General features: G+C 37.7%; 3 protein-coding genes across 4 annotated transcripts; 2 read left to right on the forward strand and 1 right to left on the reverse strand.

Moving 5' to 3' along the window:
- Nucleotides 1–223: 223 nt before the first annotated feature.
- On the forward strand, nt 224–10,306 carry LOC131780126 (enolase-phosphatase E1). 2 transcript variants are annotated; one of them, XM_059096750.2, is made up of 7 exons: nt 224–380; nt 491–569; nt 2,639–2,679; nt 3,521–3,666; nt 4,430–5,326; nt 5,626–7,206; nt 8,010–10,306. In XM_059096750.2, exons 1-7 carry the CDS (start codon nt 352–354, stop codon nt 8,219–8,221), a joined length of 2,985 nt encoding a protein of 994 aa, XP_058952733.2. In that variant the 5' UTR covers nt 224–351; the 3' UTR covers nt 8,222–10,306. The 2 variants fall into 2 exon arrangements, with proteins under 2 accessions (XP_058952733.2, XP_066018230.1); XM_066162133.1 differs by having other exon boundaries at nt 3,527–3,666.
- A 492-nt stretch (nt 10,307–10,798) lies between these two features.
- LOC131780114 (uncharacterized) lies at nt 10,799–15,091 on the reverse strand. The gene is made up of 5 exons (XM_059096738.2): nt 14,809–15,091; nt 12,740–14,355; nt 12,524–12,654; nt 12,028–12,102; nt 10,799–11,639 (listed from the first exon to the last, which is right to left on the reverse strand). Exons 2-5 carry the CDS (start codon nt 14,235–14,237, stop codon nt 11,358–11,360), a joined length of 1,986 nt encoding a protein of 661 aa, XP_058952721.1. The 5' UTR covers nt 14,238–14,355; nt 14,809–15,091; the 3' UTR covers nt 10,799–11,357.
- A 3,622-nt stretch (nt 15,092–18,713) lies between these two features.
- On the forward strand, nt 18,714–23,739 carry LOC131780121 (brain acid soluble protein 1). Its single transcript, XM_059096743.2, has 3 exons — nt 18,714–18,829; nt 19,189–19,646; nt 21,924–23,739. The coding sequence occupies exons 2-3, from the start codon at nt 19,436–19,438 to the stop codon at nt 22,703–22,705; spliced, it is 993 nt and encodes a 330-aa protein (XP_058952726.2). The 5' UTR covers nt 18,714–18,829; nt 19,189–19,435; the 3' UTR covers nt 22,706–23,739.
- The last annotated feature ends 245 nt before the right edge of the window (nt 23,740–23,984 follow it).

The raw sequence follows: 23,984 nt of genomic DNA on the forward strand, positions 1-23,984 counted from the left end.
AATTTGTAAGGAACGTTTCTTCTCAAATTATGATGCTCAATAATTTCAGGCTAGACAGCACTTGAATTTATTTTCATTCTACCTTAGCCTACATCATAATAAATTATTTTTGAAAGACTACCTCATGTGCTAAAAATAAACTTTCTCTCCGACCAGCCCATAATTTTTGAGAGATTGCAATGTATTCTGGGTTGACACCAGGCGCGCTAACTTGTAAATTTTATGCAAATCTCATTTGAGTCTTGCGTTGGATATTCTCTCTCGGTCAGTTCTCTCACCAACACCCTCACGCATCTCCTTTGCTAAATGTCGAAGTTTTAAAACGCGGTTTCGGGGAATTATCGTTTCGCAATGGCGCTCGAATCAACAGTGAAGAAGCGGTGAGAAATGTTAATCGACTGCGAAATTTCCGCACTGAAGTTTCCGCGTTTCGGTTTTGTGACGTCGCTTTCTATCGCTTACATATTCTGTGTTTTTTCTTGTTTTCCAGAACAAATCTTCTAACCATAGTAGACAGGCTCGTTAAAAAGACTGAAACGCGAGAGGAAGTCTCTGTTCCGAAAAAAAAGGTATGTAGAGGAAGGTTAGACTTTGGCGATCGCGCACGGCGCAAACTGGAAAATAGGGTCAGAGACCGAAATTTGAAGAATCGAGGCCGTTTTGCGACGCGCTTTCCGCTTTCCTCTCGTTTTTTCGTTTTTAAGAATTTGCGCATCCAGATATTTGCTGAACTTTTTTTATCTGTTTCCTTGTAAGATGTTTACGCAAGGAATTTTGGCGAAAAAAATTACGATTTGCCGTGTATGGCGTGGAACGAGTGCGATTTTGTCCATTTCGCGTACTTCGTCTAAGCGTGGATACAGGGAGAAACCGTTGGCTGCGAGTAGAATTTCGTCCTTCGTTCGTACTCTTAGCCCAAGGAAAGGCCAAATTACTCGCGCTTTTACTTATGAATCGATATATTAGGCTAAGTGGAGTGTTTTTTGGCTAAATATGAGTAATGCGCACCGACAAATGAATAGTGTTGCTTTCGATCTTGTTTAGACCTGCCTAAACCTTATTGCCGGCCGGCTGTTTGCGAATTGAAGAGGATTTGTTTTGTGGCATGGAATCTCTCGCAACTGGCAATTAGATTTAAACACTCAGTTAAACTGTATTATTCATCTCAATGTGCGCAACCTTTATAAACGAAAATTCTAGCGAAAATGTCATTTTCTTGGGTGAATTTTCGTAAAAATTCTAGAACGCACATATTTTGTACTAAAACATGGCGGCGGGCGCCGTTTAGAAACTAAAAGTAACGCGCTGGCCGATAAATGTTTGAGTTTTAAAACAAATTCGCACCTTTGCATCGAGAAAAACGTTCCATCTTAGACCGAAGCGCTAGCTGCGATGGCGCAAAGCAAATAAACACAAAAAGAGGTACTTCGATCTTTGCGTGCGTCAAGTTGTACTTTCTCACAGCCGAGATTGCGTCGAGCAAACTACTAAAAATTTCCGCTTGACTTAAGTGCGCGACTTCTTCATATTACGCACGATTTTTATTGAAATGCTTTTGAAATGTTGAACGAAAATTTTGCCTATGTCAGGTAGACACACAGCTCAACTTTAAATACAGGTTTGATCTCGAAACAGTTGCAAACACTTAGGTTTTGCGTCAGGCGCACAATCATTATTCGACACCTCGATGCGATGGCGAATTTGTGACAGCATTTGGCTTTAAAAAATTCACGCAGGACGCGCATTTCCTATACAATGCGATCGAAATTTAATTTGCGCATAACTCCTCAATTGGGAGGTTTTCTTAGTGATGTTCTGTTGTTTACATTACTGCGCTTAGAGAAAACTGTTGATTAGGGGGCGTTCTCTGAAACATAAGATGCGAAATGAAGCCTAACTTCCAAGTCTCTTCATGAAGCCTCTTTGACTGGTCTCTAGTTTGCGAACTTGGGTTATTTTAATTTTGATCATGAATGGTGACATAGGTTATGCCAAGGCCTTTTTTTCACAGTATGGACTAAACTAGTTTTGTTTTCAGCAAGTGTGGACAGAAATGTTACATAAATTGTTCATAAAAGTTATTTTGCTAGATTTTGTTTTATTGTGAAAGAAAGTAGATGGAAGTCATTTAAGATGGTTATACTTTCATTTGCTACCATTTCCCAGAGGCAGTTTTTAATTTGCAGCTCCTAGGAATCCAGTAAGTGTACAATATTTCATACAGCATGCAAAAGGCCAAGAGTGGTGTCACGTGGAATTTATGGTGGCACTTGTAACTTGGAGATTTTGTTGGCTCAAATTGTTAACAGTTGCATGATTTGATCTTTTAACTTTTACGGCCAATTTAAACTACTGAAAACCTGTCAGCTGGTAGATAAATTATTTGGTTCCTAGTGATCAATAATTCGTCCAATTAATGTAGATTAATTTCTGAAAGGTGTTTGCCCTTTGTCAGCCATAAATGCTACATGCCACCAAATTGCTTGAGTTGGGACCAAAATTAAAGTTTGGTAGTCAAAGTTTGTTTTTCACATCTGGAGCTGAAAGAGTCTGGTCATGACACAGAAATTAAAATAGTGCTTGATTGTCCAACAAATGGTAAATATTTATAGCATTTACATTTTACTTCCTGTTTTAGGATGAACACTTGTCTCCTCTAAGACCAGCTGTGCCTATCAGGTAACTACAATTCAACTATTATCTTTGCAAAATATACCTTATTTGCTTGATATTTAACAAACATCGTACATCATTAATTAAGTTTGGCACTGACTTCAGCTAGTGAAGTTTCAATGATCTCATCAGCCAAAAGAGTTTTGATGAAATAAGTATTCTGTATATAATGTCAGATATATATGTCATTACACAAGAAATTATTGTTCAATGTATAAAATATTTTGCCATTAGATGTGTGGGAAAAATTATTTGTTTAGCTGAAAAACTTAAATATGCACTTCATCAACAGTGATGAATTGTGATTGATTTACTGATTCCCTAAGTAGTTAGCAACTTACCTCTTCTTGCATTTTCAAGACAATATCCAGCCAATAAGTTGTGAGATTGGATTAAGTTTTCAGTGAAAGGTTTTGTGTAGACAAAATTTTAAATTCTCTCAGCCAGTTTACAAGGAAATGTGTTTGAGCGGTAAATGAGAATTGATCAGGGGAATTTCAATAATTTTGGTTTCATCAGTGAGCCTCTAGACACAAAATTTGACTGATCTTGTAATCTGGAGGATGAGGGTAGTCCCGAGAAGGACTATTGGTAGTATTAGAGACTGATGCTTTAACAGCAGTCATCATCAGAGTCATGTCTCAACTCTGATGATGACTTTCCCTAAGTTGTTGAAACATCAGCCATAACTACCAACAACAGTCCTTCTCAGGACTTCTCTTACCTGGATGATCAGCTGGACTACACAATGAATTATTACTAGTGGGATGAAACTATTTACTGCTAAAGCTTCCTCAATCATGAAATGCCTCATTTAGTACTTTAATTAACAATTTTGGTGTCATAGTAACAGCAGGTCATATTTATTACCACCCACACCATCATCGGATCCAGCATCACCCACCGTCAGTGATCAGGAGAGTGTCAGTGATGATGAACAAGTAAATGACAAACAAACCGTTGTAGAGGAAGAAAAAGAGGAAGTCAAGAAAGGTGAGTTGACAGTACAAGGGTCTGAGAGATCCATGAAAAAAAATTTGCTAAGAATTATTAGACCAGGAAGTGGGAACATTGTGAAACCCCAAACCCCTACAAGTTTTTTATTTGCCTAAGTTTGTCAATATTAGTTCTAGTTCAGCTTTGGAGTCCATCTCATGTTCTTACATGAGAAAAATCCCAGACTTGGAAGGATTTCTCTAAAAAATTTATCCTGGAATAATAACACTGTGACTGAAATGGAAGACACAATAGATATTAGAGATTTTTTTTTTTTTGAATCCCAGGTATGGAAGACATGGTGGTCTAGTGGTTGGCATACTGGATTCTTACCCCCTAAACCCCCAGAAGTGATTGACATGTTACTTCTCCTTGTGATTCCAATATGTTATTGTGCAAAAAAGTTCTGAGAACGCACAAGCTTATCAGCTAGAGGGTGTTCATTTATAACGCCAAATTCTCCTGTCTAATTTATAAGGAACTGTATGGCAGTCAGAAAGGAGAAATACTTATTTCATCTTGGGACTTAAAGGTTTGATTGAGAGGTGTAGGTTCAATCACTGGCTAAGCAAGACATGTAACCTTACAGAATTTTTTTGGTGCACATGAAGTTTGGTAATCCTTTATTAATACTGAATGGTACAGGCAACATAAATGTCTATACTTTTGTATAAGTCTATTCTTTTGTAAATGTATAGATTATTATGTTGTCCAAAAGCAATAGTGCAGATGAGAGCCCAGTTTCATTTTCTTTCCACAGGTGTTCCCAAGCAACCACCAAGATGTGATGTGTGTGGGTTAAGAGCATTCAAGTCTTACCGTTTCATTAGTCGCACCAGTGCACCAGTGCACTTAAAAAGCTTTGTCACCCCAGAGCATGACCGCCTCAGGGTTTGCAAAAGATGTTTCAGCTCACGAGAGCGCTGCCGGCAAAACCTGGCGCTCATATTGCTACGTTCCAAGACTAGCCAGAGGATTCATCTGCGGACACCTCTTGGTGTTACCTACAATCGTGCCTCTAAAGGTATGGATTACATTGCACGAGACCTCAAGAAAAGGTTGAAAAGGCCCTATGAGGACCTCCTCTGTGATGAAACAATGGCTGATGAAGATGAAATGGAAGTAGAAGATGAAAGATTTATGTTGAGTGGAAGTAAAACAAAGAATAAAGAAGGACAATTCCCTAAACTAATTTTGGCTGAAAATGGGAATTTTAAGCAAAGTGTAGTTACACCACCCTCTCCTGTTAAAAGTGTTGGAATTGTGACTGTTGTGAGGCATCAAAGTGGAAAATACAATTCTACACCAAATTGTTTCACACTTTATGGAGATGTTGACAGCCTAAAGGACAAGGATAAAGCAAGTGAGCAAGTTGAGAAACAGAACGAAAATAATGCTCCAGTAAATGTAACAGAAAATCTTAAAAAACTTGTGGATCACAATAATTCACTGCCAACAGCTCTGAGTGGATCAGAGAATTCTGAGATAAACAACATCAATAACAAGCTGACATTTCTGGACCATGCCTATGCCTTACCACCCCCCAAGGGTAAGATGTCACCATCTCATAATGCAATCCCTAAGCCTGTGAAGTCTCCTCTTCCAAAGGCAGCCAAAGTGGATAGTGGTGTTAAACAAGAGCCTCAGAAAAAGACAGGTAATTCTAATCTGTACCTTATTTGAATCAAAAATTAGAGTCGTGAGATTAATTAGGAAATGATCACCAGCTTAAGAAATTCTTGATTGTTTCACTTATCCTTATCATCAGAAATGTAAGGAGAACAGTGTGGAGAATATGCACACTGATATTACGGTGTAAAGGATTATTTATGGGACTGGTAAAGTATGATGGAGAAAATGAAAACGATGGAGAAGATGAAAACATGGTCATGTTCAATCTCTTTCCAATTACTTCCTTCAACTTTCAATTTTATTGTTTTATTTTTAAATCTGCAGATGGCCAGACATCTACTACAGAAAGAACTTGTGGAATAGTCTGCTTTCTTTGTGACAAACTGGTCACAAAATCCTACAGCTGTTACAAGAAGGAAAATGCCCCTGATAAAATCAAGCATCTGTTTACCCCTGGAGTGAAGATTGTCAAAGTTTGCCGTAGGTGTATGCCTTATAAGAAACCCAAAGAAGCTGATAACGGGACAGGAGCTGGCAAAGGGAAAGTGAAGGTTGTCAAAGGAAAACTTGCAAAACTTCACACTGCCAAGCTGATCAAAAATGCCAAAACAATTGGAAAGGTCAATTCTGTCAAGGGAAGTGAGAAAGCAAAGGTCACGAGTGTGGAAAAGAACAGTGTAAAGTCACCAGTAAGAGATGACAAGAAAAGAAAAGAGAGTGGAAAGGATGAGAAGTCCAAACCTCAACCAGCTTCAAAGAAATTGTGCACACCAGCTGTACAAACAAAGAAGGCTCCATCAACAAAGGGAGTGTTGACTAAAGAATATAAAATAGTGAATGTGAAGTTTGTGTCAGCTGTGCCAAAGGGCATTCAGACAATTGTCAAAGGAGCATCAAAGACTGATGTTGGAAAATCAAACAAAGGTTCTAATGTGAGTAGTAAGGCATCATCAACCTTACCAAAAAGCAATGTACCAAAAAGTGATACGAACTTGACAGAAAAAGCGAACAATAACAGTACAGTTGAAAAAGAAACTGCTACAGCAAGTAAGCTGAAGTCAGTGTCAGTGAAAGTAGATTCTGGGACACAGTCAATGAAGTCTATGATTGGTATCAGCAAAGTGAAAGGTAAGGAAAGTGATTCATCATCACCAAGTGAGGGTGTTTTGAAAGATGATACAGATTTGTTGATGAGTAAAAGTGGGGACTCTCAAGAGATAAATGATGTTGATGTTTCAAATGTGCCTAAGGAAAAAGAAAAAGTGACAGAAAATATATGTGCTGAATCAAAAGCAAGTGAAGATGTTTCTACTATTGATGTGGAGGACATTTCAAAAACAAGCTCTAAAGAGAAGAACAGAGAAGAAATGAATTCAAAAATGACTGTAACAGACAAAGAACCAAAAGATAAACAGAATGAAAAAGAAGGAGAAAAACTTGAAGAAAGTAAATTGGAATCTAAAAATACAGAGGAACCCAAAGAGTCAAAGGAAGTCAAGGAAAAAACAACAGACTCTAAAAGCATTTTGGATATTATTATGACGAGGGGAAGACGATCAGCATCACTCTCTCCAGTTGTATTGAGAGGGACAGATTCTTCTGAAGTTGCATCACCAAGGAAGGGAAGAAGTTCAGGGACTCCTGACAGAAAACGCGAAGATAAACAAATAATGCCTACAGTAATGACCCGAAAGAGACTGGCTTCATTTTCTGAGTCAGAGGCAGAGAAAAAAACAGATGAAACTCCTGGTGGCAAAAGGAGGGCTGTTGCTGCTGCCTTGCTTGAGAAAATGTCCAGGAAAACTAATGATACACCATCTTCCGCAAGTACTGCTTCAAGCAAAGTAAAGCAAGAGCATACTTATGCAAAGGAAACTAAAGATGCAAAAGAACCAGATAAAGAAGGTGAGAACACATTTCAGCAGAAAAAAAAAATTAATTAACATCAAACCTTTTACTCCCAATTCCCCCCCTAGCTGCTACACATTTCCCTGTAAATTAGTTACAAGAATTTGTTGTGAAAGGGTTAATACATACATGCACAAAAATAAAAAAATATGTAAATTTTTGAGGCCATCTTACATAAGGGTTTTTGCTCCTAAAGCATGCTCCAAGGTCATTTTGCATGACATGTATACTTGAGGGAGCATACTATTGGAGTTTGCCCCTGATTATACTAAACATAGAGAGCATTTTGAGGGTTTCGAGATGGACTATTCCTATGAAATTATTCATACTCAGCATGAACTTGGGGAATGGAATCTGGGAGCAAGACACATTTGTGTGCATTGGCTTAAATGCACAGAAAACAATTAGTATAGGTAATAAGTTAAACATGATTTTGAGTGAAATTTGGTGTTAATAAGCACAAGTAAATTTTTCAAAGACAACAAAATTGCATGAGTGCAATTTATAGTCTTTGAAATATTTAAAAGTGCTTATTACACCAAATTGCAAGAGAAACCTTGTTATTACTTGTAAATAATGTACATGAAAAAACATCATAGAAAGTCGACACAAACAAAATTTTGAAAGCATGCATGAGCTATTTGTAATTTGCCCTCCTGTTACATGTGAATGCAATAATTGTTTTCAACCAATCAGAAACATGTAATTTTTCATGTACATTATTAGGGCAAAAAAAGGTAACGATATATTTATTTGACCACATCAGTGATGTTTTGTTTTTTTGGCTTTTTTTTATCTAGTAAAGGGGCATTCTATGACAAGAAGAAATCAAGTACCTGTGAAATGTGCAGGATGCAATGAAAAGGTTGTGAAGTCATACAGATGTGTTATGCGCACTGAAGCTCCTTCACATATCAAACCATTATTTGCCCTGCAGCCAGGAGAGATGCTGCGGATTTGCAGAAAATGCGTAAAGAAAAAGGAAATTGGTAATGGCAAGAGTAGTTCCTGAAGCAGATAATTTTATGATGTTTCTTAAGTTATTTACAACTCAAGGTATCCTGAGGTACTGAAACTATGACATAAATTGATACAATCAAATTTTTGTGCAAACAGTTTTACAGGTAGTAAAACTAAGTTATTTATCTTCAAATATTTGACTTATTATAGTGCATCTGATAAAACTGGAGCCATAGCAATAAAAGGTAATTTGACAGCTGATTTAAATATCAAGCAATTTCAACCTACCTGACACTTTTCTGAATGGTATAAATCACCCAACAACCTAGTTGTAACTAAAAGCAGTAATTGAAATTTTCAAATACATTCTCCTTCAACATGCGAGGATGTAAAATTACTAAAGATCAATGGCTGGAACTTGACTTTTAATACGCCTTCTGGGAAATAAAAATTAATTGAGTAAGAGATTTCCTTTTATTGCTTTGGTGGCTCCAGTTTCAGCTGATGCTTTGTGGCACACCTTTGTGCCTGTGTTGGATACACATACACAGTGCTGCCCCTAGAAATTAACCTATATGTAACTACCAAACCTAATGTCTTGGTATGTAGGTTTTTCGCACACAAAAATAGGGGTAAACTATTGAAATAAGTACATTGTTGTAATTGGCATCAGCAGCATTACATTAATATTCTTAAGCTGTTGGTATGCATTTCAGTATTTAAGTGTTATTGCAGTTTATTATATGTATGTTAATCCTTTACCTCTTAACATCAGTATGCATATTCTCCATATTGTTCTCCATACATTCCAAAGAAGCTGATTAGGAGAATTTGTTTAACAATCAAGAGTTGCTTTAGTCGGTGATCATATCCTCAATTCTTATAACTTTCATGTTTGATTCAAGGGTGATATAGTAGGGAGAAATTAGATGCTAGTCACTCTTAGAGGCCAAAGGGTTGATCAACACTTCCAGTCCTGCAAATTGTGTTGGACAGAAGTAAGAGAGATGAGATATTCCCACACCAGGATCAATGCATAATAGGCTCAACCTTTTGACTGGCAATAATATGAACATCGTCAAATCTCAATTTCCCAGTTTCACATTTTGGACACTCACATCAAGAACAGGTGATTGACTCTGGGATTAGCAAGTATTTTAGTTCTTTGGAAAAAAAAATTTACATTTTGAGATTACGGAGATTTTTCCTTGGAACTTATTATGATTTTCTGTAACAGCAGGGATATTTACCTTTCTCTCTCTTTTTCTTTTTCTTCTCTTTATTTCAATTAGTATGGAAGGGAACTATTAGATTGTGTCGTGGAGTGGAAGGCTTATTAAGTGTCCAGAATCTCCATTTTCTTTTCACTCTTAGGCCCTTAGGTTTATTGAGAAGTCTAAACACTTCTGATGTCTTTGTATTTCACAATGACATGTTTTTGTCTAATAAGGATGCATTCATCTTATTTAGTATGTTAAGAGAGCATCCTGGTCCAAAATATTTTAAAGGTCAAATTTTGATGATCCTTTTTGGCCTTTTCAAATTGATTCCTTCTTTATTACATTTGAAATAAACACAAAAACATAGAAGTCTAGGAACTAGGCATATAATTGTGCTAGCCTGATATAATTTTTGTGAAGTGTTAACTCCATGTTTGATGAACACATGTGATCAAGAAGGCACATTATGGGATTTTTCTCCAAACCAGAGAAAATTTGAAAATTTGGACTGGGCAGATTTTAGTAGAAAAAATTGTTAAGTAACACTAAGTTCACCAGATCACCCTAAGCTATTGCTGACCTTGATTCTGAAGAATTAATTGGTTATCATCACCATGTTGGATCTATTTGATAGAAACTTCAGTTTAAAGGAGCTCTGTTTCATGCTTGTAAATAGCAAAGAATTAAAAAAGATTGAATAGGTACATATTTTAAGGCTGTAAATTTTAAATATGCCTGACAAATGAGAGAAGTTTGGTATTATTATTTGTATTCCTTGCCACATTTATCAGTTATACACCAGCATGTATTGATGCCTAATTTTGAATGTGAGATGTATTAGTATGTTCATGAATTACAAGGAAAATAATACATTTTGCTTATGAGAAACATCATTGTATATTTTTGTTTTAATTCTTTCCATGACCTCATTTTTTAAGACAGTATAACACTTTCAAAAGTAGTGGTGGATTCAAGGGAGGGTGAAGGGGCTGTTTGGAGACTATGACCTGGTAGCATAGCCCAGTTAAAGCTGTATGGGTGATATAACTAGTAATTGGTTGACCATAAATTTTCCAGCTTTTGCAACAAAGCTAAAACCTTGATTGAGGCACTCTGCCAGGAGAAAAAATAAGCAAACTGATAAACAATTTGGGCGTGAAACAAGCTGACCACAGTGCAAATCAAGCTTGATCATTTGACGTTTGTTAGCCTTCATCACACTGCTTCTTTCTCGATTTTTTTTGTCAAATTTTTACTAGTTGAATGGACACACAGATTCCTGATAGAAACTGAAAACTTTAAATTGTGCTTAATTTTATTACAACTAAATGACAAAATATATTAAATAGTCATATCACAACAATAAATTCAGTACAAAAAAGTGTTTCTTTGTCATAAAATAGACTATTATTTTATTGGTGATAATTGTGAAAAAAGTTACCAAACATCAAAAACTTGAAAAAGCTTGTCTCAAACAACATAATTACAATCGAGGAAATGACCACAATATCAATAGAACTGTACTAATATTTTACAGCATTCTCCCAAAAATATTTCAAGCACAATCTTAAAGGAAATTAAACCCACATGAATATTAACCTTTAAACCCCCAAGACCTGAAAGTAAATTCTCCCCATTAGCTGCCTCACATTTCTCAGTAAATACATTACCAGAATTTGGTGTCAGATAGAGATAACAACTTGGAACTGATAAGATTGAATATTCTCATGACCTGTTAGCAGATAATGTTTTAAATATTATAGGGAGAAGTTACCTGTTGATCACTCCTGGGAGTTAAAGGGTTAAATAGTAGATAGAAACCAATCATAAGAATTGAGGCATCCATCAAACTGCTATAATCAAACATTTTATAAAACACTTTTTTCCCAAGGGAAATAACAAATTTGTATCACTCATAAATATCAGAGCTATTTAATAATGAAAAATTAAAAAAGGATTTCCTTGACCTTAGTAATCTACAAAAACATCATCATCATCATCATCATCTACAATGTCGGTTGGGTTGTCGTTATTGTGATTATCATAATCTTCTCCACCATCCTTGTCATGAACAGCCTTTCTCCCTTTCCCCTCATGGGTTCTGAGATGTTTACTTAGATGATCGCTTCGGCCAAATGCTTTGTTACAAATAGTGCATGTGTAAGCTTTCTCCTTTGTATGTGTTCTCAAGTGCCGCTGCAGTTCATCTGAACGAGTAAAGCTCTTGCCACAACAACGAGCTCCAGTATTCTAGAAAGAGATAAATGATTTTTAACTTTCATGATTATGTCATCTATCCACTGTAACTCCAAATTTAAATTGAGAAAGTGTGGTATAAGAGATAATGGGTAATGTGCATCAGTACTGCTGATAATTCCATGGGGTGAAAATAAAGGTGAAAGGTGGGTGATGCAAAAAAGAGAAGGAGTGGTTCAGTAGGATGAGGGAGAGAGAGATTGAGGGAATACTTAAAAAATCCAAAAAGAAAAAAAGAAATGTGTTACCTAAGGGAAGGAAAACTAAATTTCATGGTTAAAAAAAGATGTCAGAGGTTTGTCAGAAGTTGTTGCAAAGGTGGTGGTAAAGTAAAGTGATCAGGTGATTGGGTTCTCCCCCACTTCTGTGTAAACAAACTAACCCAATTACAGACAAATGGTCTTTCTCCTTTGTGCCAGCGTAAATGAGCCTTCAAGTGTGACGTTTTCCCGTAAACCTGCATGAAAAAAAAAACAAAACAAAAAAAACACAGAACTTGAGGATGCTGTTCAGCATACCTTGGTCAAAACAAGGTTTTCATGACCTACATATCATAGCATGGAGATGAAAAAAACATCCACCACTTAATTTGAAGTCTAAGGGACTGTAATGGTTAATTATCATACTAGTAAGAGATGCTTGACTACTATTGATAAATGTTGACCTGATGGTACATTTGTCTGAAAACCTGACAGTGTGTATGAAATGAAAGAGGCCATTTTGGGACAGGGAACTCCTGATTAAAACTGGCATGGCACAATGAAAGACATAACAACTTATCACTGTTCCATCACTTAACAGCACAAGTACATGCAGTTGTATTTAACTTAGGATAAACAGCCCCTTTTTTAAAACTGAATTTACATCTTGTCAAGTACCTTGCCACATCCAGGATAATGACAACTATGTGACCTTTGCTGCACATTTCCAGTTCCACTGTTGAGACCATTAAGACAGTTTGGGCAGACACAATGAGAACGTCTCTTGTTGACTGTTTCATTTCTGAGCCCTAGGGATGAACCATCTTAGAGTTAACAACAAAGAAAAGACAAGTAATATTGCAAAGGGAAAAGGCATTCCTAATTTCTACACACCATCAAATTTTTGATTCTTTTTTCCAGTCATGATGTTTGCATGGTCAGGATGCATCCTGGCAACCAAATTAGAAAGGTTTGCAATAGGAGATGATGGATCTCTCTCCAACAATGCCTCAATCAGCCCTCCCTTGTTTCTTGCCTTAACAGGACTTTCACCACAAAGCTGTGAATATGTATCTTTGTTGGGAGGACTCTGCCAGGTTTTTGTCTGGGCTGGTGCTTCTTCTTTATAACTGTACTTCTCATCTACAATTCCACTAGTTTGATATCTACATTGTCCAAAGATCTTTCTTGGATTGATGGGTGTCAGTTCAATGCATTCCATGCCCCCCTTACCACTATGACTCTTCTGATAGGAATGATTCATTTCAGTTCTGGAAAAGGAAAACTCTTTAGAAGGTATCTGACCTTGGTTGGAAAAATCCACATTTTTCAAATGTTTCTCCATCAAAATACAAGAATTTTCAGGTGGAGAGTGGTCAGCACTTCCCATCTTCTTCTCATTCTTTATTGCACATGAGTTAAGAGTTTCATCTTTTTCTTTACGACATGTCAACCCATTTTCAGAGCAATCAGACCCAATCCATGGACACAATCTTTTTTCATCTGTTATGTAATTCCCATTCAGCATAGCTGGGCCCATGTCGAATATTCCACTATTCCACCTTTCTATGCAGCTGTTGTTCTCAAGTGGAGAGTCTAGATTTTGTGGAAAAGGCTTGAAATTTCCCTCTGGAAAGCAATCTGATTTAAGCTGCCAATTTGATGCACTAGCAATCCCACCACTGGAACAGACATGACCACAGCTAATCTGATTGTTGCAAGAGTTTACCTTACTTTTCACTGTTGCCATAGGAATGTTTTGCAGTTCATTTTGCCTGTAACCAACAATATTCCGTTTCTCCAGCACCTCACTAAAACAATGGGAATTCTGCACTGGATGTTCAGAATAAGCATCTCCACAACAGCATGACACTTTATCATCACTGCATGAAGAAAGTGGACATGAAATATCCACCCGGATACTCACAGTTGGACATAATGACTGATTGAAATGGCTCACGACCTTGTTTGGTGTACCTCGGTATGCACCCTTAGAAAATCTCATACTTTCATGAAGACTTGGTTCTAATTCTTGTTTCCATGGATATCCACTTTGTGTGCATGAGCTGAAAGTTGCATCCATGAACTTAGGACCCCCTAGCATGTTGGATGCCCCTGGTGTAACCTTCCTTTCATGGCCTTCACAAGCAAAGACATCCATTCTATCATTATACAAGCAGTGTCTTGAACTTGGTGTGACTGTGTGACTATTGGCGCTGGAATAATGTGTCAATTCATTGTCACAATTGACAACTGAATTAGGTGAAGATAAACCACCATAAACTGCATTGTTTTCGTAAAGTTTTCTAGGGTAGATAAACTGCGTTTCATGTGCAATTTCAGGGATGTATGTTTGAAAATCCTCGTAGCAAGCCCGTTCAAAACTTGACATTTGATGATTCCCAGAAGCAACATTTGACCTCACAACACCATGACACTCACTCGTGGAATTAATCTTCGAGAACTGATCACAGGTCGATAAAACTTTAACTGCTGGCTCGTATCGCTCACTGTGAAAAGAAGAAAGAGTACTTTTACGAGAACTGTTCCCGATAGTCGCGCTTTTCATACTAGATCTCTCTTTCCCTGGCGCCAAGCGAGAAATGCCTTCACACCCGAGTTCACTCTGAACGTACTTTCGAGGTAATTCCATCACTGTTTCGGGGCTATGTCTTGGTTTAAAGTACCAGGAAAGTTACCACACTATACCATAACTCTTAAAAATAACCAATGTGTTCCGAAAACATTTTAAACGAAGGATACCATCCGAAAAACGTTGTCACCGATAAAATTTTTTTACCGTGGCTACTGAAATATTTTTGTTCGAGCTGACTAACTAATTCAAGCGCCAAATTTAAGGATTAATTCAGGCTTTGTTAAAATACACTAGGAGTTCTTTGATTTTGTGCAAATGAAGTCTTGAAAGCGCATAAAGACAATGTGTCCATTGTTAAGTGTCTTACCTGTTAATTTTGGTTCTCTAGGAAATTTCTCTTTACACAGCGTTTAAACAATGGCGAAATAAGTCCATCGCGTCCCATGTGAATCAGCTGAGGTTGTAAAGGAAATTAAGTGGCAACAGATTATCTGACGTCTGGAAGAAATCTAAGGAGCTTGATAAACGACGGACTGGGACAATTCAATGAAGACGTTTCCGAAGCACAGATGTGTGGTACACCTCCACTTTGCGTCAGTTTATCATTCACAAATCGCGTGCAAATCTCGCGGGAATTGACTTTACGAGCCCACGCTGCTCGTGTCAGCGACAATGTACAAGTTCCCAGATTCACTGCTGAAGGGGCGGGGAGCAGCCTTTTCCAGGTTTTTTTTTTCTTTTTTTTTTTAAAGCGTATAGAGTGGTATGTATCTCGTACCAATCAGACTGCCACATTAGGGTATGTATCTCGCACCAATCAGGTTGCCGCATTAGGGTATGTACCTCGCACCAATCATATCCAAGCATTTGGATATCTTGCACCAATCACAGCGTTTGGATATTGTTTTCTTGTAAATGATGTCATGGATTAGGGAGCTGTGCACAAAGAATGTTAAGTGTAATGGTTTGTGGCCTTCGCGAGAACCTCGTTGATAAAGGTCGAGATTTATTGGGATATGAAAGGTTCCCCTTTAAATTTTAAAGTTAAAACGTGTTTTTGCCGCTCCTTTACTCACAACGCATACGCCAAACAACTTACATTCCATCAAGTACCATGAAAACAACTTCCAAAGTCTAATCAGAACATACCCAATCACTGCACTACATGAACATTAAGCAATTTTTCACGTGATTGAACTGTATTCCACTAATCAAATTCCAATTTTTCCACATAAGACTTCGCACTGAGCCCAGTTGTATAAAGGGCGGATAACACTATCCAACGAATAAATCGCTATCCAGCGGGTAAGTGATAGCAAAACGTATAGCGTTATCCACCCAACCTTCGAACAACCGGGGCCTGGATTTACCACGTATTCTAAACGCATTGTCCAACCCCACTGAAAAAAATTAACATAAAACTAAATACTTCTGATATTGGATTTTCCACGCAATTCTCTCGCGTTTGACTTTTTTGACGAGTTAAAGTCGCTTTAAGCTCCCTTGGACTTAACCCAATTGCCGGTTAATTCCTTGTAAAACAACAGGCATTTTATCACGTATTTAACACACAGAGGGCAAAGTCCAGATAGGCGACAACCAATCAAGGACCCCCTCTTTCAAATAGTATCGTTTTCTCTTGTTCAATGTATCTTCACTTACTCGAGATCGCAATATATCTTTGGTCAGGGTCTATTTGAGGTACAGCAGAGTTTCAGTTTGCTTTTCGTGGTAAAATTACTCGAAATTATATTTTTGAGGTAACTAACTGTAAACGAATAGTTTTTATTTTTTTATCTGTTAGAGGGACGGCAGTTGGCGTATTCTCTTTCGCAACCGTGAAATAGGGGGCGTTGTGTGACGAGACCAAACAACGGCTGCGAAGGAGACAACAGTAAACGTGGCACCGATGTATTTCATTTCTTAGAAGTGTTTAGATAATAGAGACAGTAGACCACATAATATCTGTGTGAGTTCAGATAAATTAGGCTTTTTTTTCTGTCTTTCGAATTTATGCGATATTTTCGTTTTAAAAGTTATGCTCTTTTCGGCGACAAAAACGAAAACATTAAGTACACAAACTGTCCCACCTCAATCCACCCAGCCGAATAAATAACTCTTGCATGCTACGCATGCCTATGTTTTCAAATACTTCAAACGACTCAGTGACGTGAATATCATGCCCATCTCGAAGCTCTGAAGCCTTTTCTTTTACTTTACATAAATTGATTTGTGCTTCAAAGTATCTGCAAAGCATTTTGTAGCCTTCAGGGAAGAAGTAAGGAAACTTTCACCCTCGATGCAGGCAGCCGATAAGGCTGAAATGAAAAGGCAGTCACAATCAAGACAATTAAAGCGAGCTCAGGCGAAGAGAATTCAAAGTTTGAGTGATTAAAAGATAATTCAAGCGAACAAGGAGATACTGCTTAACAAAGCTGAGAAAACTTCTGCTTCCAGAGGTACCGTCCGAGTGAGCTAATGAACAGTTTTGTAATAAGACCTTGAAAGAGGTGGAAACTTTGTTGTAAGGATAAATCGCGTTTTTCCGCTCTTTATTTTCATGATAATTGTTGCTCCAAAATAATCAACTAATCCCGCAGTGCGAGAAAAGCTTAAAGGAAAAAGCTCGCAAATACCCACTGTTCTTACAAGGAGTGGTTTCGAATACAAATATATTCATTTTTTAAGACCCTCTAACTTCTATGATGTTCCTGTCCTTCGTCATGACTTTTGTACAAGATTCGGTCGACGACAGCTTTTTCAGGCTAACACTTTGACCAAGGTACGTGTCATTCAACACTTTGCATTTACTTGTCGATCCCTCACAATTATCGTACTAGAAACTCAATGATATTAGAAGATAAATTCTTACTATTTATGTAAGAAAAAAAAAGTTAATTACTTTACTAGCTGAATTCATCGAATATTTGTTTCAAAATTCCTGGGTTGGAAGCAGAATTATTTTACCGTCGAGTTTCGTGACTCCTGTCTTTTTCTAGCCCAATGATTCATGATTCATCAAAAATTTTGTGAAATGTTCATGATTTATTTGACTTTATCTGGTAATTCATGATTTCCAGGTGTAAAACGTGAAAATTCATGAATCGTGAGTCTAATTTAATTGCCACGATACACGGGTTCATGTATCCGCTTCTACCCCCATTAGATTATTACTCTGCTTGATGACTCCGCTTTTCTAGTTTACAGTGAATCTCACTTAATCCGAAGACTACTAAGCTCGGTGAAATGATTGGCAAAGAGAAACGTCGAACTGTATTTTGCAATGTTTTTCATTCTCAGGAATAATTTGTATGGCTTGGAAGAGCCCGAGTGTTTTTCTCTGATTGTGGAAAATAAAATGTATAGATGTTCTTTATGAAAACAACATATTTAATGAAATGGATGCCAGCCTTGAAAAATTATAGATGTCTCGTATTGGCAATTCGTGGCTTTTTAATTAAGCAGTGTCACAGACAGACAGACATTTTAGACAGAGAATGTAAATTGGCCTTCATCACGAAAGTTAAGAAGTTCTGAGCCAATTGATGCAAATGAGGTAAATTGATTAAATTGTAATAATACGCCATACATCTTCATTTTAGCTTCGAATGTATGCCATAAAAAGAAAAAAAAAATCCTCCTCGTGTAAGAAGTTTTCCGTTTTAGGGTGGACATGAAGGAGAAAAATATTCTACAACGCACGAATCGCTGATAGGAAGTGTCATCTGACAGTTGAATTCCTTGGAATCAAAAAGTGATAAATTGTAGTCGTATTTCAAAGCTTTTACTCATACACATTGTGTATATAAAGGGTCGACCCGAAGACGCCAGTGCCCAGTCATTTGACAAAAGGGGCACTTAATACTTATGTATTATTTAGTAAGATTACATTGAAAATGTGTTGATCAAGTTTTTCTGGATAATGTGGTGGCAGAAACTAACAAATGACTTCATGGATTAAGGAAAATACAGCATTTGAATTTTTTCCTGGCAATTTGATTTGGGAAATTTGGAAGGGCTCATATAAAAAAAACAGCACTGCCATTTTTAATAGGAGGGAGGATTTTGCCCTATTTTTTACGAGCATCTCTATCCCACCACCCTCCCTAGACTGGGGCCAACATTGTGTCTAGCTCTGAGCTGGCAGAGCGGCCCCCCTCACCCACTCGCCCCCGCTTAATTTTCCCTTGCTCCTCCCACTTTTTCGCTCGTCTCGACAAACAGAGTGCAAGGAAAATGCCACTCTTTACGCTGAGTGTGGCACAGTATTACTTGAAACGCACAGCGAAGTGTTTTGCTAGAATTATTAGTGGTTGAAAGCTCTTGTGTTGAGTTGATTTAAATGCGACCCGCTGGGGAAAGGAAGTATTACTAGGAAATGAAGCGTGGTAAATGCCGAAATTTCAATCTTAAATTCTTCTTTTTTTAATGTACACCATGTTTGAAAAGTGATTGATCGGGTGATGAAAATAACACACGGCTTCGATCTGTTAAAATAATTTAAACGCAGAAGCAGCTTTACTTACTTCGCACTCAAGAGAAAAAGTATTTTTGGACCTTAGGGTTGCCAAAGCAATAAATTATGAAAGGTGGGATGATGAAGAAAATAATTACCCAAAAGCATTAATTGAACATATTCGTTTACACAACCTTCGTATTGCCATGGATTATATGGCATTTAAGGTTGTAAAACAACCAGCAGGGCATTATTATGTTAAGTTGTTTCTTTTGTAATTTCTGCAAACAGAAATATAGCAACGGAGTTATTCATCCGAACCACAGATCAATTACTGTTGACAGCTGTTCCCTGGTAACGGATGTAAACAAGCATAAACAGCGAAGGCTACTCGTCTACCCGGTTGAAACACAAAACAAACGCACGCGTGACAATCACTCTCTCATCTACCAAACGCAGTGGTGCAGAAAAGCCTTAAAGAAACAGTCGCTCATCTCACAAAGAAAACAGAGGAAACTCTATTTTATCGTAAGCCGCTATGGGTTGTTCTTCAAGCGCACAGGCGCGAAACGTTGAGAGAACTCCGCAACCAGTTCAGGTCGCTGCTGCTCAAACGGCCGCGAACCAAGGAGGATCTGATACGTCACCCCAAGCAAACGTCGCTCCCACGAAACCCGTGAAGATCGAAAGTACAACAACTGCAGAAAATAACCAGGTGGTAAATGATCAGAAAGATGCCCCAAGCACAGGTAACTGAATGTACAGACTGCTTTAAGTGGTTTTTTCCCGGGAAGAAATAAAGGTTCAGTTTTCCTAAGAATCGAGTGGTGTCAGTTGTTAAGATGCTTACGCTTCGATTCAACATCTGCGCGACAATGAAATCTGATATTTTTTTACTGCGGTTTGGGGAGCACACAAAAATAAAGAAGTGGTAATTCGTCCTCGCACTACCCTTTAATCGTGATTTCTAATAGGATTTAACTGGCTTATTGTGAAATAAACCGTCGTTAAACTGAGAATTTAAAGGTCATTTTTGATGCCGGGAAATAAATAAAGCGCCATCTCAGAATAAATTGCTATATTGGCGCGCTGATCGCGATCAATGATACACCGTCCTGTTTTAAGTTTGTATGTACCAGTTGGAGACATATTACTTGAATTCAAAACTATATAGCGGGAAATCGTTTTACTTCAAGAAGGAAAGAGCGGACATGTGAGAAATTAGAATACAAGCTTCTTATCAAATGAGAGATATTCTGACGTGTTTTAGCATGTGTCCTCTAACCATGCTAATAAAGAACGATTCATAGTCGGAAAGCGATTAATTTTAGTGTGGACACATAAAGTAAACTTTAAATCCTCAGCACGCATAATTGAAAGACTCTACGACTCGTACTAACCATATTTCTGAAACCTTTCATTTTTTTTTAATCAAAATTCAATTTTTAGTAGGGAAAAAACACCAAAACCCTTGTCATGATATACCAGCTGATATAAAATGGGAATGAAGGCGAAATGAAAATCATTTTAAATGCGCTTGATCTTCTAGATTAAAACTGACAATTGGAAATCCCATGTGTTTATACATCCAAAACTTCAGTTTGCATTGAACAAATACAATATACGGCTTTAGTGTGGCGAACCTCGAAATACATATCCTTCTATGAAAATCTTCACAAATCGAAGCAATTTTTTTCAGTTGCAAAAAGCACATTTAAATATTTTTCCCCAGTAGTGAACAATAATATTTAATCAAGCACGGTAGAAAGGAATAAAATGAACAAATGGTTTGTGATTAGAAAACTGCAACAGTTGCCATGGTAGGAAATGAATTAAGACTAAACAATATATATAGCCGTATCAGAAGCGTTTTTTTAATTGCGCAACGGATTTCTTGTAAATTAAACTTGTTTTGTCTAAATCTCAACTCTAATCAATACCACGAAATTGTTTTTATTTCGATAAAGCTAAATAAGCATTAAGCATGTTCGAGAGGACGATGTAAACCGTGTCGTGTTTTGTTTCATTGGTTTTTATTTATTTATTTTTTCACTTGTCTATTCTGAAGTGTTTGTTTCAAGACAAAAGTGTTTTTAAAATTTTTGTCATGAGATACAAATGAATAGTTGCTATCGATATCATGCTGGAACAAAGCTTGTCAGCAGTTTCTTCCTTTTTATGAGTGGAGAGAAATCGTTCATCCGTGTAGCCTTTGAGCTAAATTATTCATTCAGCTAAATTGTCAACAACTTTTTAGGTCTTGAGTTTTGCTTTCCCGAACGAAAAAAATTCGATCGTCAGAAATTTGTTCCTTCGTCAATTTGCTATTTTTCTGTGTAGTGAAGAAGGCTACTTTATGCACAGTCGTTTTCGACGAAAACAGTCGAAGTAAAAGAGTATTTAATGTCTATACTTCATTGCTAGACGACCATAAGTTACTCTGAATAAGATAAAAAACAGCTGCCAAGCGTTGGATAACTTTGTACCACTAGCGCTTTTGCACTATGTCGGTGACGAAAAAACGAACAACTGAGAAGTGACAGAGAAAAAAATCAGAATGGTATACTTAGTCTGGGAGTTATCAGATTTCTTTTGCGACACTATTAGGAGATATCTATGGAGTACAGAAATTTGCCTTGTCAACCTTTAGGCGCTGTGTTTTGGTAGAGGATTTTGAGGGAATGAACCAGCAAGTGTAAACGCGCCTTACGTGTTGTAAGGTGGGAAAACTCGGCTGCAAATGAAGTATTGTTACAGCTGAAATACCTAACTCCTTAGCTGTGCCTCTAGTGGAGTTATCATTGGCCAATTCTGCGCTTGCATTGACAGGAGCAATTCTCTGGTTTCGAAATAATTTGCAAGTTTTATTTCAGATTTTATCCATTAGTTGCAACTTTTAAAAAACCAACCCCAGAAATGTTGAAGCGGGTTATTGATGCGTTACTGTCGAGGAAACGTATGGAATATTTGAAATGATACTACTGGCTAAACGGGAATGCATGTTTATTGTTTTATTTTTATTTCAGAGCAACCAACTCAAGTAGATGGTAAACCACAAAGTTCCGTTCCCGAGAAAGCGAGCGAGAACGAACCGCGAGAAGATCCTCTCGGTGAAGAATCGAGACCTGAAGTAGTGGAGGAATCTCAACAAGAAGTTGTACAAGGAAAGAAAGACGAACAAGTTAAACCACAGGAAGAGGAGGCGAACAAAGACAAAGGAGGAGAACAGAGTGGATCAGGCGAAGAAAGCACGGCTCCCAGTAAAGACGAAGAACAAACTCAGCAACCGGCTGAGAGTGAAGTGAACGCCGAGGCCGCAGCGGAAAGCAGCGGTAGTGATAAACCTGATGTTCAGCAAGTAGAGGAGCAGAATGAAGCTATGAAAACAGAGGCGCAAGAAGGAACTGAAAGAGAACCAGAAGTAGCAAAGGAAGGTGAAGAGGCGGCTGCACAAGTGGACGGAGAAACGCCATCACAAGCAGAAAACGCAGAAGAGATGCCAGCTGCTGCTGATCAAACACAGCAATCGCAACCCGCAGCCGAAGAATCTAAACCTGCGGAGGAAGAATCACAACCAGCGGCCGAGGAAACAAAACCTGAGGAACAAGAAGCGCAACCTGCGCCTGAAGAAGCGAATCCTGCGGCCGAAGAAGCGAAGCCCGCTGCCGAAGATTCGAATCTTGCGGCTGAGGAATCAAATCCCGCAGATGGAGAACCTCAAGCCGACGAACAGCAAGCAGCTGAAGAACCGCAAAAAAGCGAAGAAGCGACACCGCAAGAGGAAACACCGGCTAGTGAGGACAGTTAAGAATGTATTGGGTTCCCGTAAAAACAGTGAACGCCTATCATTTCACGTAATTTTACAGTCTGGAACTGTACACAAAATCCTTGTCCACGTAGGTTCTTAAGGTGGACAACTCTATCCAGTGGTTAAATTTCTATCTTGTGGATAGTGTAGTACGTTTTGTAAGCACTTATCCGCTGGATAAAGATTTATCTGCTGGACAGCTTTATCTATCGTTCGAAAAACTGGGTTCTGAAGCATGACCCTTTTTACCATAAAGGTTTTACGTATCTATGTATTCAGAGACACAGGCCTTGAGAAGATCTGTTGAATCTGAATCAGTAATTACAGCTTTTATCATACACAAGGTTTACTTGAATACATATCGGCAAAACAGTAAATCGTCACTCTAGTAACACCAAACCTAAAAACATTAAAATCAAAATAAAACACACAAATCTAAGTTTAACGCAAGATAAAATACTATGTATTTAAAAGAGAAGGAAAGTTTTACCTTATGAAATAGAGCAAAAGAGATTGATATTTTGTAAGTGTTGAGAAATCTGATAAACTGAATATGATTAGATCATAAGACTTACGTATCAAAAGAACCAGTAATTTTCACTATTTCTCGGTGCCTTACAATTACTTCCCTATGACAGAAGATAATAGTTTACACTATAAATAAGCTGAGGCATGTGGATATGAAAATTGATTGTAAATACTGAAGAAAGCAAAACTTGATTTATTTCTGTAGTATAATTGTACGTAGACTGTGATTTTCTAGAGAGGAAAATTAGTAACTCATATGTGTGAAGGTCTGGGTAAAACATCGATTTAGCTAAAAGAAATCTTGATCACTGATGATGCTATAGTATAGTTTGTAGTAGATAACATACTGACGAGTTTAATGACAGGAAACATTGTTCAAATACTACAATGATTTTCTTAGATGATTTGTAAACAGCTGTGAAGAACAGTTTTTGACTCTTTCCGGTCAAGGTTTTCAAACTGTTGTAACTGTTTTTGTTAAATGAAATAAAACTCAGTTCTATGTCGGAGTTGATAGCGTTTCCTTCTCCGCTTCTCTCGTTACCGTATCGAAACTCCATGTGGTTCAGTTTAATCACCGCTTGTTTATGTGCAAGTAGTTTATGTAAGCCCTCCTAAGTTGACTTCACAAACCAAAGGACTACTACTACTACCCCAACGATTGCAAAGAAACCGACTGACAGGCGTCGACAGAGTGCTTTTCGATTGAGTGTCGTCAAACCAAATCCAGAGTTATCACAACAGCCAATCA

Source organism: Pocillopora verrucosa, chromosome 2 (genome assembly GCF_036669915.1).
Source record: "Pocillopora verrucosa isolate sample1 chromosome 2, ASM3666991v2, whole genome shotgun sequence".
Classification (NCBI taxonomy): Eukaryota; Metazoa; Cnidaria; class Anthozoa; order Scleractinia; family Pocilloporidae; genus Pocillopora; species Pocillopora verrucosa.